General features: G+C 36.9%; 1 protein-coding gene across 11 annotated transcripts in view; it reads left to right on the plus strand.

The window, feature by feature from the left end:
- Positions 1–19,945, plus strand: part of BCAS3 (BCAS3 microtubule associated cell migration factor) — a 372,048-nt gene that overhangs the window by 137,569 nt on the left and 214,534 nt on the right. For 9 of the 11 annotated variants that reach the window (XM_033004736.2, XM_033004738.2, XM_033004743.2 and 6 more), the window contains exons 16-20: positions 764–914; positions 8,206–8,250; positions 15,047–15,171; positions 15,791–15,956; positions 17,099–17,199. In XM_033004736.2, the coding sequence (XP_032860627.1) occupies positions 764–914; positions 8,206–8,250; positions 15,047–15,171; positions 15,791–15,956; positions 17,099–17,199 (588 nt within the window). The remainder of the gene's footprint in view (positions 1–763; positions 915–8,205; positions 8,251–15,046; positions 15,172–15,790; positions 15,957–17,098; positions 17,200–19,945) is intronic. The other 2 variants (XM_033004737.2, XM_033004739.2) reach the window with 1 other exon arrangement.

The raw sequence follows: 19,945 nt of genomic DNA on the forward strand, positions 1-19,945 counted from the left end.
TGACTACAGAATGATGCAGAAAGTAAGAAAGCGTATCTAAGCTGGGCGTATATCCAGCACAGACCTCTTTGAAACAAGCTAAATTTAGGGTAGTTGGGAATTTTTTGTTATGTTTTCCCCTTCCTTTTTTAAGTACCTATGTTTTGTTTTCTGTCTTTTTGAATGAATATGAAGTTGGTTACTTTTTTGATACTTTCTTCATTTTTACATGTAGTTTGGCATGGCTTTATTTTATATAGTTGCTTGTTATTTTCCTCCAGTCTTAGTTCAGAAGATTACTATTATGTGTGCCTTTATCCGTAGAGACAACAAAAGCAACCTTTTTCAGGACTTTCAATTACTAACACTGTATGTGGTACTTTAGGAAAGTAACTCCCTTCCAGATACTCTCTCTCTTTTTTTTTTTTTTTTTTTTTAAATAGAGAATTGCAATCGAGAGCTTGTTCTTCAAATCAAACTTGAAAACTTTTTGGTGAACAAAACTGTCAGGCAAGCAGCAGCAGCAGGAATAATTTCCCTTCTATGGAAGGGGACCTTATCCCCATATATAAAAATAAATAACGAATTACTGCTTCCATTGTAATTTTTTTTTACCTGAAATGAAGATGACATATTGCTTACAATAGGAGCTCATTATTTCTTTCCTTCTTTTTTTTTTTTTTTTTTTTTTTTTTGGCAATGGCTTATTTCAGGCAGTTGTTAATAATGATAAATGAAGAAAAAATTCCAGTAATGTGTTTTATTACTTCTCTATCCAACCAAGGTAAATTGAACAGCCAAGACACTTACAATAACTTCACAAACAATAATCCTGGGAACCCTCGACTCCTGCCTCTTCCAAGTTTGACTGTGGTGTTGCCTCTCGCTCAAATCAAACAGCCAATGACATTAGGGACCATCACCAAACGCACAGGGTAAGTGTATCTGCACAAACCTTTCCTAACTTTGTTATTTATATTTAATGTGGAAATAATTTGCGTTACTAGTGATACTTAGTTTTATTCCTTATTTTAATGTCAGTGTATGTAATTTAATGGCAACAGAAGGGGGGTGGGGGGAAGAGGAGACAAGAAAAGAAAACCAGCATCAGTTGTGTTAACAAAACCTGAAAAACCATCTCTAAAAATTCAGGAGCGTTCATTTGGGTGGGGTCATTTTCTTGCAGTCTGCCATATGGGGAATACTGTATGCTGGCATCAGGAGAAGTTTCACACCAGGAATTGGCATGAAACATAAGCAGAGCTGCATTCAATCACAATAAGTTATGGGTTTACTTTGTTTTTTTAAAGTTTGTTTATTTTGATTTCCAAACTTTTCAAGCAGAAGTGATTTTTGACTATCAGAAATGGAGAGACTGTAAGCCAGGTTGAGCATAAAGACAAAACTTAATCCTGCTGTTTTCTTGACCTTATTTTCCTCTGAAGTGACTGTTCTGTACTGTGAAATTCACGTGTGGACTTTCATTCCAGAGCCAGCTGCACTTTGGTACTTCTCACTGTGCCATGATAAAGCACTTCCGAATATTTGTTGTGAGAAGCTCTACTAAATATATGTATGTTACTACAACTAAGAAGATTCTGTGAGCTTCATAAACTGTAACAATTTTATAGTTGCTACTGTTTAACAGTTGATATTTTTCACTTGCTACATTTCAAATCTTCAGTTATTGCAATTAATACATAAAGCTAGTGGGTGAATATTGTATTTTTTTCCCTCTCACTGTTTGATTGTTCAAACCCCTGAATATTTTTTAGTTAAAAGCCCAATTGATCCATTAATTTACAGATGGCTTTTATATTTTTAAGAAAAGTAGATTGAGTATGGCATGTAGTTGGACAAAGTAATTCAGAGTCCCACAGGTTCATAACATTTTCCTGTGTTTTGGCAAATGATGCAGGCACTGTCTTGCTTGCTTCGGTGTTTTTTTGCTCAAGCCCTGATAGTAAGGTGAATTTTACCTTGTGTTTCATGAAGCAGGAATTATTTTTCAGGTGCGAGCTCATGGATATTCCCTTTCTCCCTGAGTAATTCCCATGTTCTGTGATTGACTGTTCAGGACATCCTGTAAAATCTGTTACTGTTTTGCTTAGTGCACTAAGTATGCATGATGATGTTCTGAAGCTTACGTATGTATTCACATATATACATGGGTATCTATATACATGTTTATCTAACAATCCAATCCTGCTCTTGCTGCTGTAAACAGGAATTTCATTAGGTTTGTTGGGCCAAATTGAACATGCAGTTGCCCTAATTGTCTTCAGATAAGTTCCTGAACTTCATAGATAAATGTAAATGGAACCTATAAGACACTGAAGAAACAGTGTGATGGTAATGTTGTGGTTTAACTTCTTCCACACACACATTTCAGTTGCCTATTTTTTTTTGTTTTTGTTTTTTTGTTTGTTTGTGGTTTTTTGTGGGTTTTTTTGCTTACAATTTAAACGCAGGTGTGGGAAACGAATTTTGCTAGCAATCAGATGAATTTTGAAAGTATAGAAAGGTGTGATCTTGGATGAGGACAGGAAGGGAGGTGGGATCAGAGAGCTTGGGGTGCATGGAGATAAGCAGGGAGTTCCAGGTCCTCAAAGAGGGAAAATATCAAAAAGGAGACTTGAAGAGTACAGAAATATAATTCTGGACTCTGTCCATAGGCTCCTAGAAACGGAATAGACACTTAGAACCAGGTAGGACAAGATGTAGACAGAAAATAGTAAGCCATCTGCGGGTCTGCTGGGGGGAAGGTAGGATGATGGGAGCGATGGTGAGGACGGTGATCAGGCAAATAGCACTTTAGTTTACAATAGTAACTCATGGAGTGGCCTCTACAAAGGCTGTTTCCTTAATGCCGTGGCGATACCAGCAAACTTGTCTAGAACTATTGCAAATGTAGTAAGTCTGCATTATGTCATTTAATGTTTTAAATATCTTAAACATGTTTAGAGAGTGTTCATATTCACAGTTTTCTTTAAGTAAATTTTACTATTCATAAACTGTCCCTGTCCTATTATTTTGTGTAATTTTTAAAACTAATTAAATTTAAAACATTCAGTGAGGCTTATGTAAGGGGGGAAAACAAGAGTCATGGGAAATACCCTGCTGTGTAAATAGAGTTTTCATGAATGAGGATCATAATTTTCAGTGAAGCCTGTGTAGATGTGTAACGCTAAGCTGAGAGCTTCCTTCATTTGTTCTGCATCCAAAATACTTGATGAAAGTACACAAAATTAACATGAAAAGCTGTATTTATAAAGCAGGGATTTAAGAGGAATGCCTAGGATCCAAGAAGCCTGGCATGCCTAAAATGACCAAATTGAGACAGCAGCCTTAACTTAAACCTCCAGGGGGCAAAGCGTGTGTTTAACATATTTAACATCTGCCCTCGTATTTCTAGAAACACATAGCACTGTAAGTCTGTACAGTGTAATATTCAGACAGGACAGGGACCATCTGCCTCACTCGGAGAAGTGTAGGAGGCATGTATTACTGCAAATGGCAAAAGACAGATGTATTTACACCTACATGGTCAGCACCTTTGAGCACTGCTCCGAGGAAACAAGGCTCTTCTTTGGGAGCAGCTGCTGAACCTTGTGATTGTGCAGTGATCAGAAAAGGAGACGAACTTGCAAACAGTTGGATTTTACAGTCGCTGTTCAGGGGCCCTCAAAGCAGATTCCTTTTCTGTTGTTGCTACTTGTGAAGAATTAAAAATTTAATCTGTTGCAGTGCGTTTCTAAAAGTAAAAAGCAAGACTAAAAGAACGCTATAAAATTAGCAGTTCTGGATTTGTCCATGCTATTTTCTTTTAACATATGAAAAGCTTCTTGAATACTAGACGTCTTAATTAAGTTTTGCAGCTTTTATTAACCAAAAAATTAAGTTGGGTTTTGTTCTGCTGGTATCCAAGGCAGCAAAATATTTTTCAGGTACTGAAAGGACTGATCAGTGCTCTTAATATCATCTGTCTCGAGCAGAGCTGCAAAGCATGTCATTTTACTTGACAGGTGGAATGGCAGTAAATTTTTAAAAAGTGTTCACTGTAGCCCTATGGGAATGAAAGACCAGAATCTGGAGTTGTGGCATTACTGCACTGTTCATCCCAGATGCTTTTTTTTCCACGCAAACTTACAGATTTTGGAGCATTTTCTGATCAGTCATTAAACTCACTTATTCTGAATACAATTTATATTCTCAGCACTAAGTATCTCAGACCATTGCCTCCCTTCTTGCCATCACTACCATTTCCTTGTTCCCTGCCCTCTGTTTCTTCTCTTGCTTTTTCAAGTCTCGCATTGTAATTTCCGCACCTTCATTAAGCACTTAATTTTTGTCCCTATGTTTTGTCATCACATTGACTCACTTTCCTGGAGTTTGTACTGTCAGCACTTTCTGAGGAGCAGATAGGCTTTCCCAAAGGGGCTCGTAACCCTAATGAGTAAGGAAGCATCTTATATTTTAAAGTTTAGAGGGAAGTAAGACAGTAAAAGAGCTAGATTTAATAAGTCTTTATGTATCTGTGCCTCAGTTTCCCTCTCAGAATTTTAACAGTAATGCTGAATTCCTTCTCAAGTCTGGTGAATGGGTTAATTCATTGCTCGTTTACAAAGAGCTTATAGATTTGAAAGGGGAAGAACTGTATGATCCATCTCATGCTTGTCTATAAAAGGCAGTGAATCAGAATATGTTAGAAGACAGCTTTGTGCTTTGCAATAGCTTCATAAGCGTTCCTTGTGTTTGTGGAATGAGTTGTAGTTAGTTTCCAGTTTGTAAGAATGTAGGGACACAGATGAGCTGTAATAGGAAGGAGGGAAATAAAAGATACAATAATTGCCCCAAAAGAAAAACTACTGTAAAAGTTGGCTTCTCTGACAGCAGCATTTGTTTTCACTTCCTCAAGGGATACGGTCATTATATTTGTATCATACTTCATTCTCAAATTCATTACAGCTTTAGTGAAACAGCAGGATGTAACCTGCATTAGTTGGGTCTTGTCAAAACAGAGACATCCAGTGTACCTTATAGGAAAAGGAATAAACCTGACTTTTTCCATCCAAAAGATTTACATAGTCTGTTTTTAAACATAAAACTCTATCTGTTCTTCATCCCATCCCTCATTCCACCCCCAATAAAGAAGGGGAAAAGTAGGTAAAGTGTCTGATGCCTTTTTATCATTTTAGTGTTTCTCATTGCTTATATTATATGAAAATCACTGATACCCCTTTGTTTTGATTCAGAGAGCTAAATTTATTACAGGTTCTACTACTGAAGCAAACAAAAATAAGGAGTGCAAAGTCATGATGTCATGATACAATTAAATAGGAAAAAGTAACTTTAAAAAGGCAAGAAAAAAAAATTAAAAAGTAAAGCTAAAGAATCCACTAGAGTATGTCAGCTTTCCTGCATGCTGAAGCCAGACATTCCCTTTCTGGCACATTTCTCAGACATGTTTTATGTCACCTTTAGCTTTTATAATACATTTTGGTAATAAAGCAGCTACTGTCATGATTTGTAATGGATATGAAATACAGTTATTTGCACTAAATTCTGTTCAGATGTCACTATTGATGAAAGGATTCTTGCGTTGGCAACATATAGCAATGAGCGTTAGAATAAGTGGGTACTGCACAACTTATTAAAAGCTTAAATAGTTTTTATTAAACATGATAACACAAAATCAAAGAATGTTTCAGTTTTCAATTTGCTAAAGCTCGGAATCGGATAAGAAATTAAGAAAATTCTGTTGGGATTTTGCATCATAGATCATCTTCATTCCACAATTTTCCTTTGGAATTTCTCACTAGCTGTGAGAACAGGGAACCACGATGAGTTTTTTGCCCTGGCATTGCTCTGTTGCTGTCACCGAGCACAGCCATCTGGTGCTGTCTTTTCAAGGCTGGGTTATCCTATAATTTGTACATTCTCTCTCTCAATTAGCATACCATCCGTATTAAGTGAGGGAATAGTGAAAAACAATTGCTTATATAAATATGATAGGGAAAAAAATGGTCATCTTAAAATAAATTAGGTCTTGTGTAAAAAAAGGAAATGCTGAGTTGCCTTTCATGCTTAAGGCTCTTTATTAAGACTCTACTGTAGTCCTTTGAAGTGTAATTACATTTTCTTCATGATACAAGATTTTGTATCCATGTTAAAAACAAACAAACCTTCCATTGAAGCATGTATCCACCTGGGTCAATTTGTAATTAAAGTAGAATTTGTTAATTTGCAAGTATAATCCGGCCAACATAGTATGTTGTGCAAAAAAAAAAAAAAAAAAAAGCCTATTTTATCTTCTGAAATGTTCTACTGAGCTCAGCTAAATGTCTTTTGCCTGCTTTTTGCAGAGAAATTGAGGCAGAGAGGAAAAAAAACATTTGCCAAAATACCCAGGATCATAATTTAGAAATTCCAAACTCCAAGTCAGATTCGACCACTCTCCAATGACTTCAGATTTACACTAGATACATTTTGGGTTTTAAATTATATCGGCTATGGGTTATGCAGAAGACTTAGCTTTCCATTACATATTTAACCAGTCCAGTAGTGCTGGGCTGAACTTCTGTCGAGCCATTAGAATGGTCTTTGACTCAGGGACTGAATGTGTTGACTGTACAGGAGATCATACAATTCATACAGATCGTGCCATTCAATTGGGTTTTATCACTATTCAGAGATGATATATTATGTCTAGAAAGGCAGCTGGTTCTACCAAACCAGCTCTCTTCCCCAAAGTGTTAACCAAACATTTATTTAAATACAAACAGTTGGAGGCTAGTCTGTTATACAGAGTTCAAAAGATCTTCAATATGTTTTTTTGGCCTATATTATTAAATTAAAAAATAGGGATTTTTTTCCCTTCAATATTATATTCTTTATTGGATTTTTACATCTTTGCATGTCAAAGAATATATGTCTTAGGTTTGTATCTTCACCTAAGTGATTTTTTAAGAGGATGTCTTCACTGATGTTGTGCTTGTATCGAATGCAGTGCACAGAATTCTCTTTTATCAGGCTGGCATCCTTTTAATTGTGTAGGCATCTGGCTGAGTGCTTTATCCATCTTTCTGTGATAGATCTTTTCTGTTAGTTCATTGCCTGAAAATATTTCACTTGTTTCAACTAGCTAGAATTTATCGCTGAGTCAGAGTATAAAACGTAAAATGACACATTGGCATTTACAAAATCAATTGTTCAGCAATTTTGTGGGTGATGTTACATCCCAAATGAGAATCAAAGAAGCCTTGAGCATGTGAGTAAGCTCTAAATTTACCCCCTGTTCCTCATTTTCAGATTTTATGCAAATGTCAGTGTGGCGATGGCTTTGTCAAGGGTGATATAAAGAACAAGGGAGATATCCATTAAAAATGCACTAAAATTAATGGTTTGTGATACCACTTTAAAAACTATACCCTGTGCAAAGTATTTGAACAAAAAATAAAATAAAATCTAACTTGTGGAATGGCCAAAAGCATTAAGCTCTCTATGAGGTGATTTTTAACATCAAATACATTTGAAATAAGTTAGGCTTCTCTTTCCTGTATTCCATGCAAGCTTTTAAGTGCGGGAATAAGATTGCTGTGTCATACAGTTGCTAAAGATTTTAAATTTAATGATGCGTTTCTATCCCAGGAAACAGGCTGAGTAATTTTCTCTAAAAGGTTGTGCTTGTACCTGTCATCGTTTCTTTGCCTTTCTTGAGTAAATTTGTAAACGTGTCCCACTCAGACCTTTAGTGTTTCATGGAAAACACCCGCATACTCGTTGCTTTTGATGCTAATTTACTTTTTCTGTTAGTTTCGACTTTCATGTCTGTTTAAGGCTCTTGGCTGCTTTTGCCTCCGATGTGTGGGCAGATTTCAGGAAGGAGTCCTGAGCTGTGTCTCACTTGACTGAGAAGGTGGAAGCCCGCTTGCGGCGGGCGCGTTGCGTTTGTCTCGGCAGTTGTGCATGAAGAGCCTCCCCGTCAGCGCCCGCTTCTGGGGGTGCGCGCGTTGTCGGGGGGACCGGTCACCTCGGCAGTTCTGTGTGGCAGCGTCAGCAGGCTGGTTACCTTAGAGGTCTACATCTCTTGCAGGGCGTCACGAACGGTTATAAAGAATTATTTTGTTTACCTTCTGCATAAATCTTAATAGCATGATATACAGTGTACTTGTTGGTAATTGAGTTTTCATCTAATTTCTGTGCATTTTTCCCCTTTACGTGAAGACCTTACCTGTTTGGAGCAGGATGTTTTTCCATAAAAGCTCCATGGTGAGTTCCCAGTTCAAACCCAGCATGCCTATAAATCATTTGCTGTCCTCACTAAAAGTAACTCTGTGCTTAGACTTTTTTATTTTGGATTACTTTTTTGTTTTGTTTTGTTTTGTTTTTTGATTTGTTTACTTGCATGGCTGATCCATAGGTGGAAGCACTGCATAATTTCACTTTTAAACTATGGATGTGTGTTCACCATCAAGCATTGTCAAAGAAATGCATTCACTGTTTTTTTTTTTCTTTTTGCCTTTGAGAGGGCATTGAATTTTTAAGTAGCAGAGAAGTTGAAAAAAGAAATTATTTCCCAGTGGGCAAAAATAATTGCAATATCTTTCCAAAACAATCCTCTTTTTTTTTTTTTTTTTGTATAGCTTCCTTTATTATTGTAGCACTACATTGCTTACAGACAGAAAACATCAATGATGGCCTCTTGAAAATAAACCAGATTAGCCGTGAGTAAAGTACTGCAGAAAGAGAGATGAAGCGAGCAAAATGGGCACTGCAAAATGATAAAAAAAAGAAGCTTATCACAATTGAGAAAAAAATAAACCACAGTTCTGCTAAAATCAGGGTATTTGAAATAATAAGGGGGTTTGGTTTTAATATGTAAAATTGCAGCATATTAAAAAAATACAGACGGAAGAAAAAGCAAGTTTTAACAAGTTTCCCTGTTGGTGCTTGGTTCAGTATTCAGTGCTGCATAACCTCCAGTCACCTTTTTGTAATGAGATGGAGGTTAGGTGGTTGAAGTTTTAGGCAACAAGAATGGAAGGAGTTTGACCAACTTACAGCTTTCTTAAAAAATTGAGAAGCTTTAAGCAAGGAGGTTTTTTTGGATTTTTGGGGGTGGTTTGTTTTTTTTCTTTTTAAGTTTAGCCAAGGATACTTATGAGCTGTATCTATCAGTATCTGTTAGAGTTTTTGTATGTGGCTCTTGTTTTTGCTACTAGAAGATTGTTCCACATATATCACCCCCTTATGTCTCTGTCAAAATACTATCTTCAGCAGAAAAAAACTTCTTAAGTGCTTCATGAGGGTACAGACTTCTTAAGTGAATGGCAGAGGGGAGCTGATGAGGGATGTGAGAGCTGTACCACATCCATGACACGTGGGAAGAGCGAAGGCACTAAGTAGGACGCTAAAGGAAAGATGGTGACCTTGCCTTGTTCCTGGAGAATGTCTGGTTACTGAAGTAGTCTTCCTAAGAACCATTTCTAAATGTAGTTTACAATGCACCCAAGAATTTCATCTGATGGTGATAGAGGAACTGAAAAGGCTCTGGAAGAAGAGTTTTGAAAGCGGATTGTCTTAGCAAATGGATGTGCCGGTCGCCCCCTGCAAGAAGCAGCGGAGACGCTTGTCAACCAGAAATTATTTTAGATTGAGGCAAGATTAAAAGGCCTAGATTAAAGAGGGGAATATATGAAATAGACTCAAAAATTGTTGCCTGTCTTTCACAAGACTCTTTTGTGGTTTGTTTAATGCCAGTGCTAGCTCAAAAATATGGTCTTTACTAGCCTACAGAGAAATTAGGATAAAAAACACACTTTGGGTGGGGGAAGAAATCATGTTGTTTCCATTAAGGTCTTAATGAGACCTAAAATTATGTAAACAAAATGAAAGGAGATTTGACGGCTTACTGCCTGGTGAATAAAGGAGCCTACCATTTCTTTTCTTGATGCTTCTTGCTTCATTCATGATTTGACAACTGGAGACATATCTTTGTTTTCTTGTTTAAGGCACAATGATAAATTAATTAAAATGTATGTATTTTGAGACAGATACACTTTTTCAGTAATTTTATATGTAATGTCAAATTTAATGCAATATTTTTCTCCTGATACTTTTGTTACTACTTATGTAGTCTAGGTAAAACTTTCATCTTCAAGAATCGTGTATGTTTCCGTTTCAGTGGGTTTACCTGTGGAGTTGTGGATAAGTGCTTTTGGTTTTATGAATCGGACGTTTTTGAAGCCTGTTCATTTGGAATATAAAAACCAGTGTGATTCTCAGTCTTTGCAGACTCTTACTGTTTGATTGATAATATTTGAATTTGTAAAGCAGTACATTATATATGCAATCTGTTTATTTTTTTAGAGTCATGTCACTTGTTTGACTATCAGCTTAAATACAAATTTAAAAGCCGGCAGTATTTTATGAGGCATAAAGCTCTTTGAGGATCACTCCATTGCTCTACTGTGTAGCCTCTGGTTTTCATAGTTGATAATGGTTTTCAAAATATTTAATAGTATAAATTCTTATTAATTCTTTATTACATCAAGTAGAAAAATAAATAATAATAAAAAAAGACTAGTTAAAATTAGTCATGATTTTTATAAAGAGCTAACAGTACGTTTCCAGAGATTATGGCAGAGTTTGATTCGTTACAAAAGTCAACAAGCGATAGCACTGAATTGTTTCAGTAGCTTTTAATCTTTTCTTCCTACACTGTCAACATGAAAGAACTTGCATGCTATTGCTGAGCCTCTTCATTTCTTTTTAAGATCTGACAAAGTGATGTCTTAATTTTCTTCTTTGCTTTGCTCCCATCACTTTTTGTGCCATTTCAGTGGAAACTGCTCATGTATGTTTTTCATTGCACATATATACATCTGCATCTCAGTGCTTCTGCATTTAAAATGGAAATAATCCTTCAAAATTATGTTAGAGAAATTAATTATTATCAACAACACCAATTTCCCCAAATATTGTGTTATTTAGTTGGAGTTTGGGATCAACTTGGCTTTTAGTAGGTGACTTTGTCATTGACTTCAGCTGGGGTAGGTGAATGTCAGCTGTTGGTAACTGAAATGACACAAACATGGTCTTCAGCTGAGGCACAACTCTTATTAAATTTCTAGCACAACAAGAAGTATGTAATTGAAAGGATTTTTTATTGCTATTGTACTCCTGCTATAGGTTTTTTGCACAGATACAATTGGGATAAAAATATTGCTGCGTCTCATTGAATTCTTGGTGTAGTTACACAGTTGGGTAGACCCAGACAGGAAAAAGTAAACTGCCCTTTTATCCTCTTTATGTCTTCACCACAGAGCTGTTGTTTCTAATGTGGAAGGTTGAAATTATAAGGGTGAATATTTTGGCCCCATTAGCTTCACTTTCTTGTTTTAGTGTCGATTCCCAACAACCGGCACTTCTTCCTGCATCACAGCCCCTTTCAGTAAAAACATGATACAATCTCTTGAAAGTTACTATATTGTGAAGATTCTGTAAAATTAACAGTATTTAAAAGTGGGGCCAATTGTGCCTTAATTTCAGTTCCTGGAATAATTTATGAAGTGCCGACAGGCTAAGCGCAAGTAAAGAGCAGGAGTTCATAGCAGAAACAAGTCATTCACCACCTACCTTCAACATTATTGTTTTGTTATCATTTATAAAGCTGAGAGGGTGTTTGCATCTACATAATAATGAGGATTTATAGTTTCCAAGTTGTTAAAATATCACAATGACATGAAAATATATTTTTCTAATGGCATTACTGTTACAGAAAATAACTGGGCTTTTGAGGTTTACTGGAGGAAAGAAATTTGAGTTGGAATGTATTGATGAAAACCAAGGGATAAAGTAAAATGGTGGCAAAATGAAAGATTCCTTAGTTACAATAGTTTTCAGAATAGACTTGTTGACATCTCAGCAGTTTTTTCAGAAATATGTCTAAACCAGTATGATGCACTAGTCATTTTTTGTGTGTGTGTGTGTCTTTATTTTTTAGCAGGACTAAGTTTAACCACATGAGTAATCGTGTTTTACAAGGTTTGCTCTTTCTGTCTACAAAACATCATTCTTGAAGGGAAAATGTTTTGGCACTGAAACCAACACTTAAATGCATGCCTGAAAGATGTACATCTTAAAGACATGATGTAAATAGAACGTAGCTTACACCATTTCCTCTGAGGTTGTTTATAACTGCATTTGGCTGAGCGTTGGTCTTGGGACTAAGAGTTTGGAGAATCCTGCAAAAAAGTGTTGCCAGAGTACCAGATCCCCTTCTGCTGGAAGACCTGAAGAAATGGAAGTCAATTATATCTCTGTAGAAGTTTACTCCAGTTTGTAGTTGAGAATACCATTTGGTCCCATTTTTTTTTTTTCCATTTTCAATAATTTTAATAACCTCAGATTGTACTGAGTGAAAATTGAGAATATTAAGAATATTAGCAGAGTATAGAAAGATTCTCTTTTCACGAGTTTATAAGAGGAAGTGAATATGGCTGAATTGTATCTGTACTCATAGTTTGCTTTGTATTGATTGATGGGTAACACTGTCCTTCTGAACAATCTTGTTCTATATTAAAACTAATCATTCATCAATGTATAGATGAGTAAGTAACAAGACTCTAATTAGTGGATACATTTCTATTTTAATTTCAGAAGGAATATTAGTGTATGAATATTTAGAAGGTGAGAGCTAAAAATACTTGTTAATACACAGTTTGTTACAGAATTGGTTAAAATTACTGTTTCTGTGACAGATGATTATTTCTGACTGGAAGAAATCTATTTGAGTTTTTCTGAGAAGCTCATAAATACTTAATATGTTAACACAAATTTCAATATTCTAATACGGATCATGAAGTGCCACTGCAAGCAAGGTAATATATGTATAGCCAGGTACTTTTTGGAACACAGATTTCTGACCCAGTAATCTGTAATTGTAGTTTTAACAGTTGGATATTAAGTGCTTTGTGGTGGTTCAATATCAAAGTTACTGACTATAAATCGCAATTGCTCTTTTGGGACATTCTAGTTTCTCCTGCATGTACAAGAGCTTCAGGACTGATCTGCGTCCATGAAAGTTTGTCTGAATCTTTCCCTTGACTCTGGTCAGTGTGGTGGAATTCCTTTTGAGAGGTCTCGTTTTTTGTTTTGGGTTTTTTTTTTGTGTTTTTTTTTTTTGTTTGTTTGTTTTTTGTGTTTTTTTTTGTCTTCTAAATGAAAGGTGTGATTTATGGGAAGTAGCTTAGCCCCGCTCTGCTTCAGTAAGTCTATCTGTGAAACTGGCAGAGTAATACTGCACAAGGTGTTGGGAAGCTCAGTTATACTTCCTGTAAATCCCTTCAGAAACCTGGCTGAAAATAAAGTGCAAGTGCAAACAATTAGTCTTTTCTCCCATTCTCATAAGTGACCTCATTTCCAGTGTGCTACACAAATGTATTTGCTGCTTTAGGTGAATTCAAGTTGAAGGCAATTTTAAATGTTTCACGTTGCATGACAGTAATGATGGAGGCTGTATGTTTTTAACCGTACGTCATATTTTCCATGTGTCACTTACTACACCTAGCTGTTGGAAGGAAATTAAGTGTTTGAGATGGGTGCGAGTTTTGCCATTTATTTCAGCGAGATCAGGACTGAGCTGTAAGGGACCAAGACCTTTGGATGGGTGCTGGCTCTGCAGCCAGGTGCAGGAGTTTCAGAGAAGCCCAGATTGTGGAATAATTTTGGTTTAACTTGTTTTTCTTATGTTATTTTTACATTATGTTGTTTCATAATCTATTCTTGCTTTAATATCCCTATTGGTTCATTCTGCTGAACCACTTCACCTGTATGCAAGTAATTTGTCATTAACACAAAAAAGAGCGCTATGACTTGAGTGCCATTATAATTAGGCATAGTGTCTGAATTGCTTTCTGCTGTTTTAAAATATTTTTCTGCTGCTTAATTCCATCATAATATTTGCAATAATTTGTTTGCATGTACATACATGCCCACACACACTTCTCAGAATTGAAGATGATTGCTTAAAAATGACCAAGTTAACATGATGGTGGAATCACAGGCTGATATAATGTGGAACAAGAAATGAATAGAAATAAAAAGGAAAGGACAAAGAGTTAGCAAGAGAAGCGAGCAGTCAAATAAAGTAGAGAGAGAAATATAAAATAATCTAATTTAAAAGACTGGGAAAAGGGGAACATGGAGAAGGAGGAATCCTGCATGAACTTTTCAGCTTTTCTCTTAAGGAAAGGGTGAAATCCTGGTTTAATGAATTGAGGAAACAGGCAATGCTCTGAACATAGGTTTGAGTGTATATAAAGCAGAGTGTTCTGTCTCTTCAGATTCCTGTAAGGAGGAACATTAAATGATGTTTCAATGAAACATAATTATAAGCCGCTGTATCTGCTACATGCACATTGTGGAATTTCAGAGTAGAATGTATCTTAATCTCTTTTTACATAATAGAATTGCTGATTTGTTTTAACACGTAGCTCATGAGTGTATGCGTTGTTTCCCTTCCCTTGTATCCTTCGCATGTTGATCCCTCTTTCCTTTTTGCCCATGTCACATATATCCTAGTGGTTTCAATGGCATCAGGACTGTGCTGAGTTACAACTGATCAGCAGTCAGCATTAGCATTATGATTAGTTTATTTTATTATTATTACTTTCTTTTGAAAATGCAAGAGATTATCAACCACCTAGAATGACTGACCCAGAATCTATATTTCATTCCCAAAGGACTGACAGTTATAAACGTTTGTATTCACTTCCAAAGTTGTTTCTATTGAATGCAAATATTCAATATTGGGTCTTTTAAACAATCCAACCAATTCTCCATTATGAGCCAGCACTGTTTTTCAAATTAATGAGTTCCATGATCAAGGGGAATTTGGGACCTATTATCAATAAACACTAAGCATCTCTAAATCCTGCCAAATCTTGTGGGAACTGCAGATATTCACCACTTCCGAATTAATATCTTAGAATGACTATTAAGCAAGGGACATCTAAATTTTTGGGAATTAACTTTCATCATTTTATTTTGTTCTTTTGTTAAGCAAATCCAAACCAGCTCCGCAGATTTCACCCAGTAAGTCTGTGGGAGGAGAGTTTTGTGTCGCTGCAGTCTTTGGATCATCACGGTCATGGTTTGCAAACAACCCTGGTCTGAAAAGAGAAAAAGGTTGGTATATTTCAAAAATAGGACTTGCATTTAAATTTAAATTTAAATTCTCTATTTTACTTTTGCACTTGTGATAACTTTGAGCAGGTTGTGCTTATCTGTAGATTTTGTTCCTTAAACTTGGTGACTGGAGATTTCTGGAAACATGGTTGGGGTGCTTTAGGTAAATTGGACAATTTACAAGAAATTTTAATTAGTGAAATAAATCATTGATCCTTTTAATACGATACAGTGCCAGAAAAGAAACACAGACAGTTCAATCCAAAGATACTGTGTGAAGTTTCACTGAAAAAGCTGTTAGGTAAAGGTGAGACGCCTTTGCTAAAGCAAATGTACAGACATGTGTTTGGCAATGTGTAATGACCTGAACACACCTTGGTGAGAAACTCTGTTCCACCTTCTCGTATATGAGATATTTGTAATTTTTTGAAAAAAGGGGAAAGTTTTGTGCTTTATACAATTTTCTCTTTGTCTCTCCAGCCATTTCACTTGCAATTCACAGTTTTGACTGCAGGCATATAGAGGCAAGAAACTTAATAAGTAGTCTACTATTTCTGTAAGTGTTTTCTCTGTTTCTGCTGTGCTATTGCAATAAGATTTTCTTTCCTCTTGCACACAGATCAATCAAAACAGTTTGTAGTGGAGTCGTTGTATATTATCAGTTGTTATGGTAGCCTGGTGGAGCACGTATTGGAACCACGTCCGCTCAGCACTGCTCCGAAGATTAGCGATGACACACCTTTGGAAATGATGACATGCCCAAGAGCCAGCTGGACTTTGGTTAGGTAGCTCATTCCTTTACTTCTTCCTCTTCTTCTTGTCCAGAAAATGGTCGTGATCTTTTTTTTTTTGGATGGGGTGAATGAACTGCATGCTGATTTTCCACCTGTATTTTTATCTTAAAGACTTAAAGGCAAATTCAAGCCTACCTTTTCATATAGTTCTGTTAGTGCTTACATGTCTGAATGGGAACTAACCTTTTAAATCCTTCTAGAGACGTGGAGCTACATGAACATGTTTACAGATCAATAGAGATCCTTATCAGTTGGTGATTTTAAATGATCAGATTGTAATTTAGCTTTTTATATAAGGGCTAGAAACAATTATCTTAATAGTGTTAAAGTACAGAATTCTGCCATAAGAAATGAGTGAGGTTTCCATGATGAAGCATTGCAAAGAATTAGGCAAGTTATCCTATAAGTAGCTGAAGGTAGCATTTCTTAAGATAGTTGAAGAAATTATTCCTGACATGTGGAAGAAAGTAAACAAAAATTGATGAGAAAGTGTTGTCAGTGCTTTTGACGTTTTAAAATATTTTTCTATCGATTTTTCTTGGCTCCTATATTCCTTAGTGCTGCTTATGGCTGGACTAGATTGATCAATACTTGATTTACCAAGCTATTTAGGAATGGCCCACCCTAATTAAAATTACAACACAGACTTCTAGACCATTATTGTTGAAATGAGTAGGTTGTAATGGAATTGAAAATTCTAATTGGATCAATAGTCCATAACTTTACACAGCTTTATTTTCACAGTTTGTAAATGCTCAATGACTTTACAGTATCAGAGCAATGCTAGTTAAGAGAACAAAAAAGTTCCCCAGTTTCTGTTGTGTGTTTATAGAACGTCAGCATGACTTACAAGGGTCCTAAACATATTTACCAACTTAATCTAAACCGCCTTCATCATTTTTTTGCCCAATACATGCTGCAGTCAACACACAAGTATTGTCTTGGCCTCACAATCTGCGTGATTTGGTCATGCTGCTCAACTGCCTGTGGTGTACTGCAGTGTTTGAACAAGCTAATTTAAATAATTACAAACATTTTGTGAGCTTGTATAGCTAATTACATGTGATGACAGAAACACTGATTTACATTCTCTGTATTAGCTTAAATATTAATAGTCTTGTGTTTTACCTCAGAACTCCTCAGTGGAATGAACTCCAACCACCATTTAATGCGAACCATCCACTGCTCCTGGCTGCAGACGCCGTACAGTACTACCAGTATCTTCTTGCTGGCTGTGAGTAGCTGACAACTTTTTGTCTTGTCTTATGTGCACATTTTAAGCCAAGTGTGACTTTCCGAGTTGATTTTTCAGCCCTCATTTATTTCAGTGTATGTTCGACTCCAGAATAGGGCCTTGTGTAACCAACTCTATTAGTAACGGCAGAGTAGCGAATACCGTTTCTTTTTGATATGAGTCAAAGTTTCGAGGCTAACACAGCCAAGATGTGAGTGCCTGGCAAGCCTTGCAAGTGTGACCCACTACATCCCCTGAAGCCTTCAGGGTTTCTTCACCTCATTTCTTCTCATGCTTTTAGCCATCTCCTCTTGTGAATTCAATACTCGGTGACAGGCGAGTGCATCTGCGTTTTTCCTCTCCCTTGGAACTCCTGATTGCTGGGCTACTTCCAGGCAGCGTCTCAGGCAGCTGCTTCCCTCGGGAGCCCCGGCATTGCTGCCAGGGATGGCTGCCCACCTCCCCTGTCCTGTGTCTTCTCCAGCCACGCCGTTCGCGGGGAGCCGATACGCATGGCACTGCATATTCAGACATATATATAGATATAGCTATAGATATACGGTGTTTGTATGTTATATATATGTATAAACGCAGGTATTTTATATTGTTTTTATAGATAAATGAGTATTTATGTCATTTTTTATATTGACAATTCAAAGAAGTGGAGAATATTAACAGTGGATAGCAAGTCTCTCTGTTCTGACATAGGGTGTAGTCAAGATCAAAGTGTTACGACAGTCCAAGTTTCACAAGGGAACAACTCTTGGCATATGTAAAGGTACTCATGGGGAAACCGGACCCTCGGCACAGTTGTCAGTGCAGCTAATGCCAGCATGTTACGTGACGCAGGCATTTTAAAATGCAGCAAGTGGGCACCTGGGCCAAAAGGCAGTATGTCTGAACGTGACTGGTAAAAATGGCGTTGGCGCCAGATCAGATCTGTTGCTTCTACCTGGCCATCTGTTGCATGTGCATTTATGCGCGTGCAGGTGTGCATTTATTGTTCTTTAGAGCTGTCAAGGCTATGGCTTTGCAGTGTTCTGGCTGGACTATCAAACGTAGCGTCTTCAGGGAAAACAGCAATACTGAGCAGTCTTGAAACAGTCTCCAGAGCTAGACTGAATTCACAAACACTCCCTATGTTTGTGAGGCCTTGCAGCGTGCCTCGCTGGGCCAGATTTCTCCCCCCGCCTCCTTCACCCTCCCCAAATTCTCTGCTCTAGTTTCAGGTGTCTTCCTCATCCATATTGGTCTCAGCTATTTCCCCTGCATACTATCAAGCGTATAAATAGATAAATTATTGTATGTAGTGTACAGTTACTGCAGGACGAGTCCTGGAGCACAGAATGCTGTCTGGAGCATTTTGGACACTTTGTAGAAGTAATTCATCTGCTGTGTAGTTTCTGTTGAAATTAAAAGCAATGTATTGCATAGATACAGTCTGAACAAAAGTTCTGTGAGCATCGGTGCTTATATACAGAGATCACATTTATCCCATATACTGAAATCAGGCATGGATGTGTCATTTCATAAACAGCTCAAATATTATGCATTTCAAATGGTTTTGTATGGGAAACTTTTTAAAGAAAGAAGAATGAGTGGTGGCTATATTCCAACAAAATAATGAATTTGTATTATTTGAATTGCAGTGGAGAATTTTAATTCAGGTTTTAACTCACATAAGAGGAATTCATTAAGATGGATGTGGAATGTAAAGAAAAATAAAATAATAAACTCTAAAGATAAAAAAGAGTCTAGAGAACATAGTAAAAATGGCATTAACAGAGAAGTTCTTATGTATCTGGTCTTCTTTGAAGTTTTAGTTCTCTTCTGGATTTGTTGTATCTGAAGCTACTCAGTGCAGTTTCTGAAAACATGGAGTCAAACCAGGATTCACACAAAAGAGTCCAAGCCACCTGTTAGCTTTCCCCCCACTAAATACGTGCTAAACCCAACTTACCTGGCTCTGCTTACCTGCAGCCATGTGATGGGTTGACGTTAGCTGAAGCCTGCGGGTTGATGTGCTATCGCTTCCGTCCGTAAGTTTAACTGCCAGCAAATGGCTAAAGAGGGGTTTAGGGTGAATGTTACATCTGTCTGCCACGTTAGCGGTAAGAGGAATTCTGGCGCCGTTTCAGGGTCACTATTTGTATCTGTCTATCAGAGGTAGAATACAGCAGTTTCTCTCAGTTTCTGTATAGCATTTCTGCCAATTGTTTGGCTCCATTAAGTGTGCAGGGGAAATAAAAGCCTGAATGACCAAGTCACAAGGGGGTATGGATAGACCCTTTCTTTGTCCACACTCAGAACATTGCATTAGGTCTCATTATCCATTTATAATAAGTGACCTTTGCCCCCTGGGTCATTGAAAAATACTCAGTGTGCTTTTTAGCACAGAGTACCTCTGTCAGCAGACGGGCAGAACAATGAAACGTCTGGCGGTCTGGTTGGAGGGCTATACTGTGCAGGTTTTCATAAATATGCAGTTTGATGCCAAAACACAGGACCAAAATCTTCTTTAGTCTCTAAAAAGTAGAAAGTAGGCCAGCGAGTTCTTTGGATAAAAAGAGAATATTCTACAAATACTGCATTTAGTTATGTACACACAGTTCAGCTTTTAATATTTTTAAAGGATCTTAAAGCTACATTCACAGCTAATAAGGAAGTAACAAGGAACCATTGTTTGAAGAAATATTTTGTACAAGTGTCCAAGACCTCTATCCCAAGGGTATTTGTAAGTGGATTA

This window comes from Tyto alba, unplaced genomic scaffold (assembly GCF_018691265.1).
Source record: "Tyto alba isolate M040663 unplaced genomic scaffold, T.alba_DEE_v4.0 Super-Scaffold_19, whole genome shotgun sequence".
Taxonomy (NCBI): domain Eukaryota; kingdom Metazoa; phylum Chordata; class Aves; order Strigiformes; family Tytonidae; genus Tyto; species Tyto alba.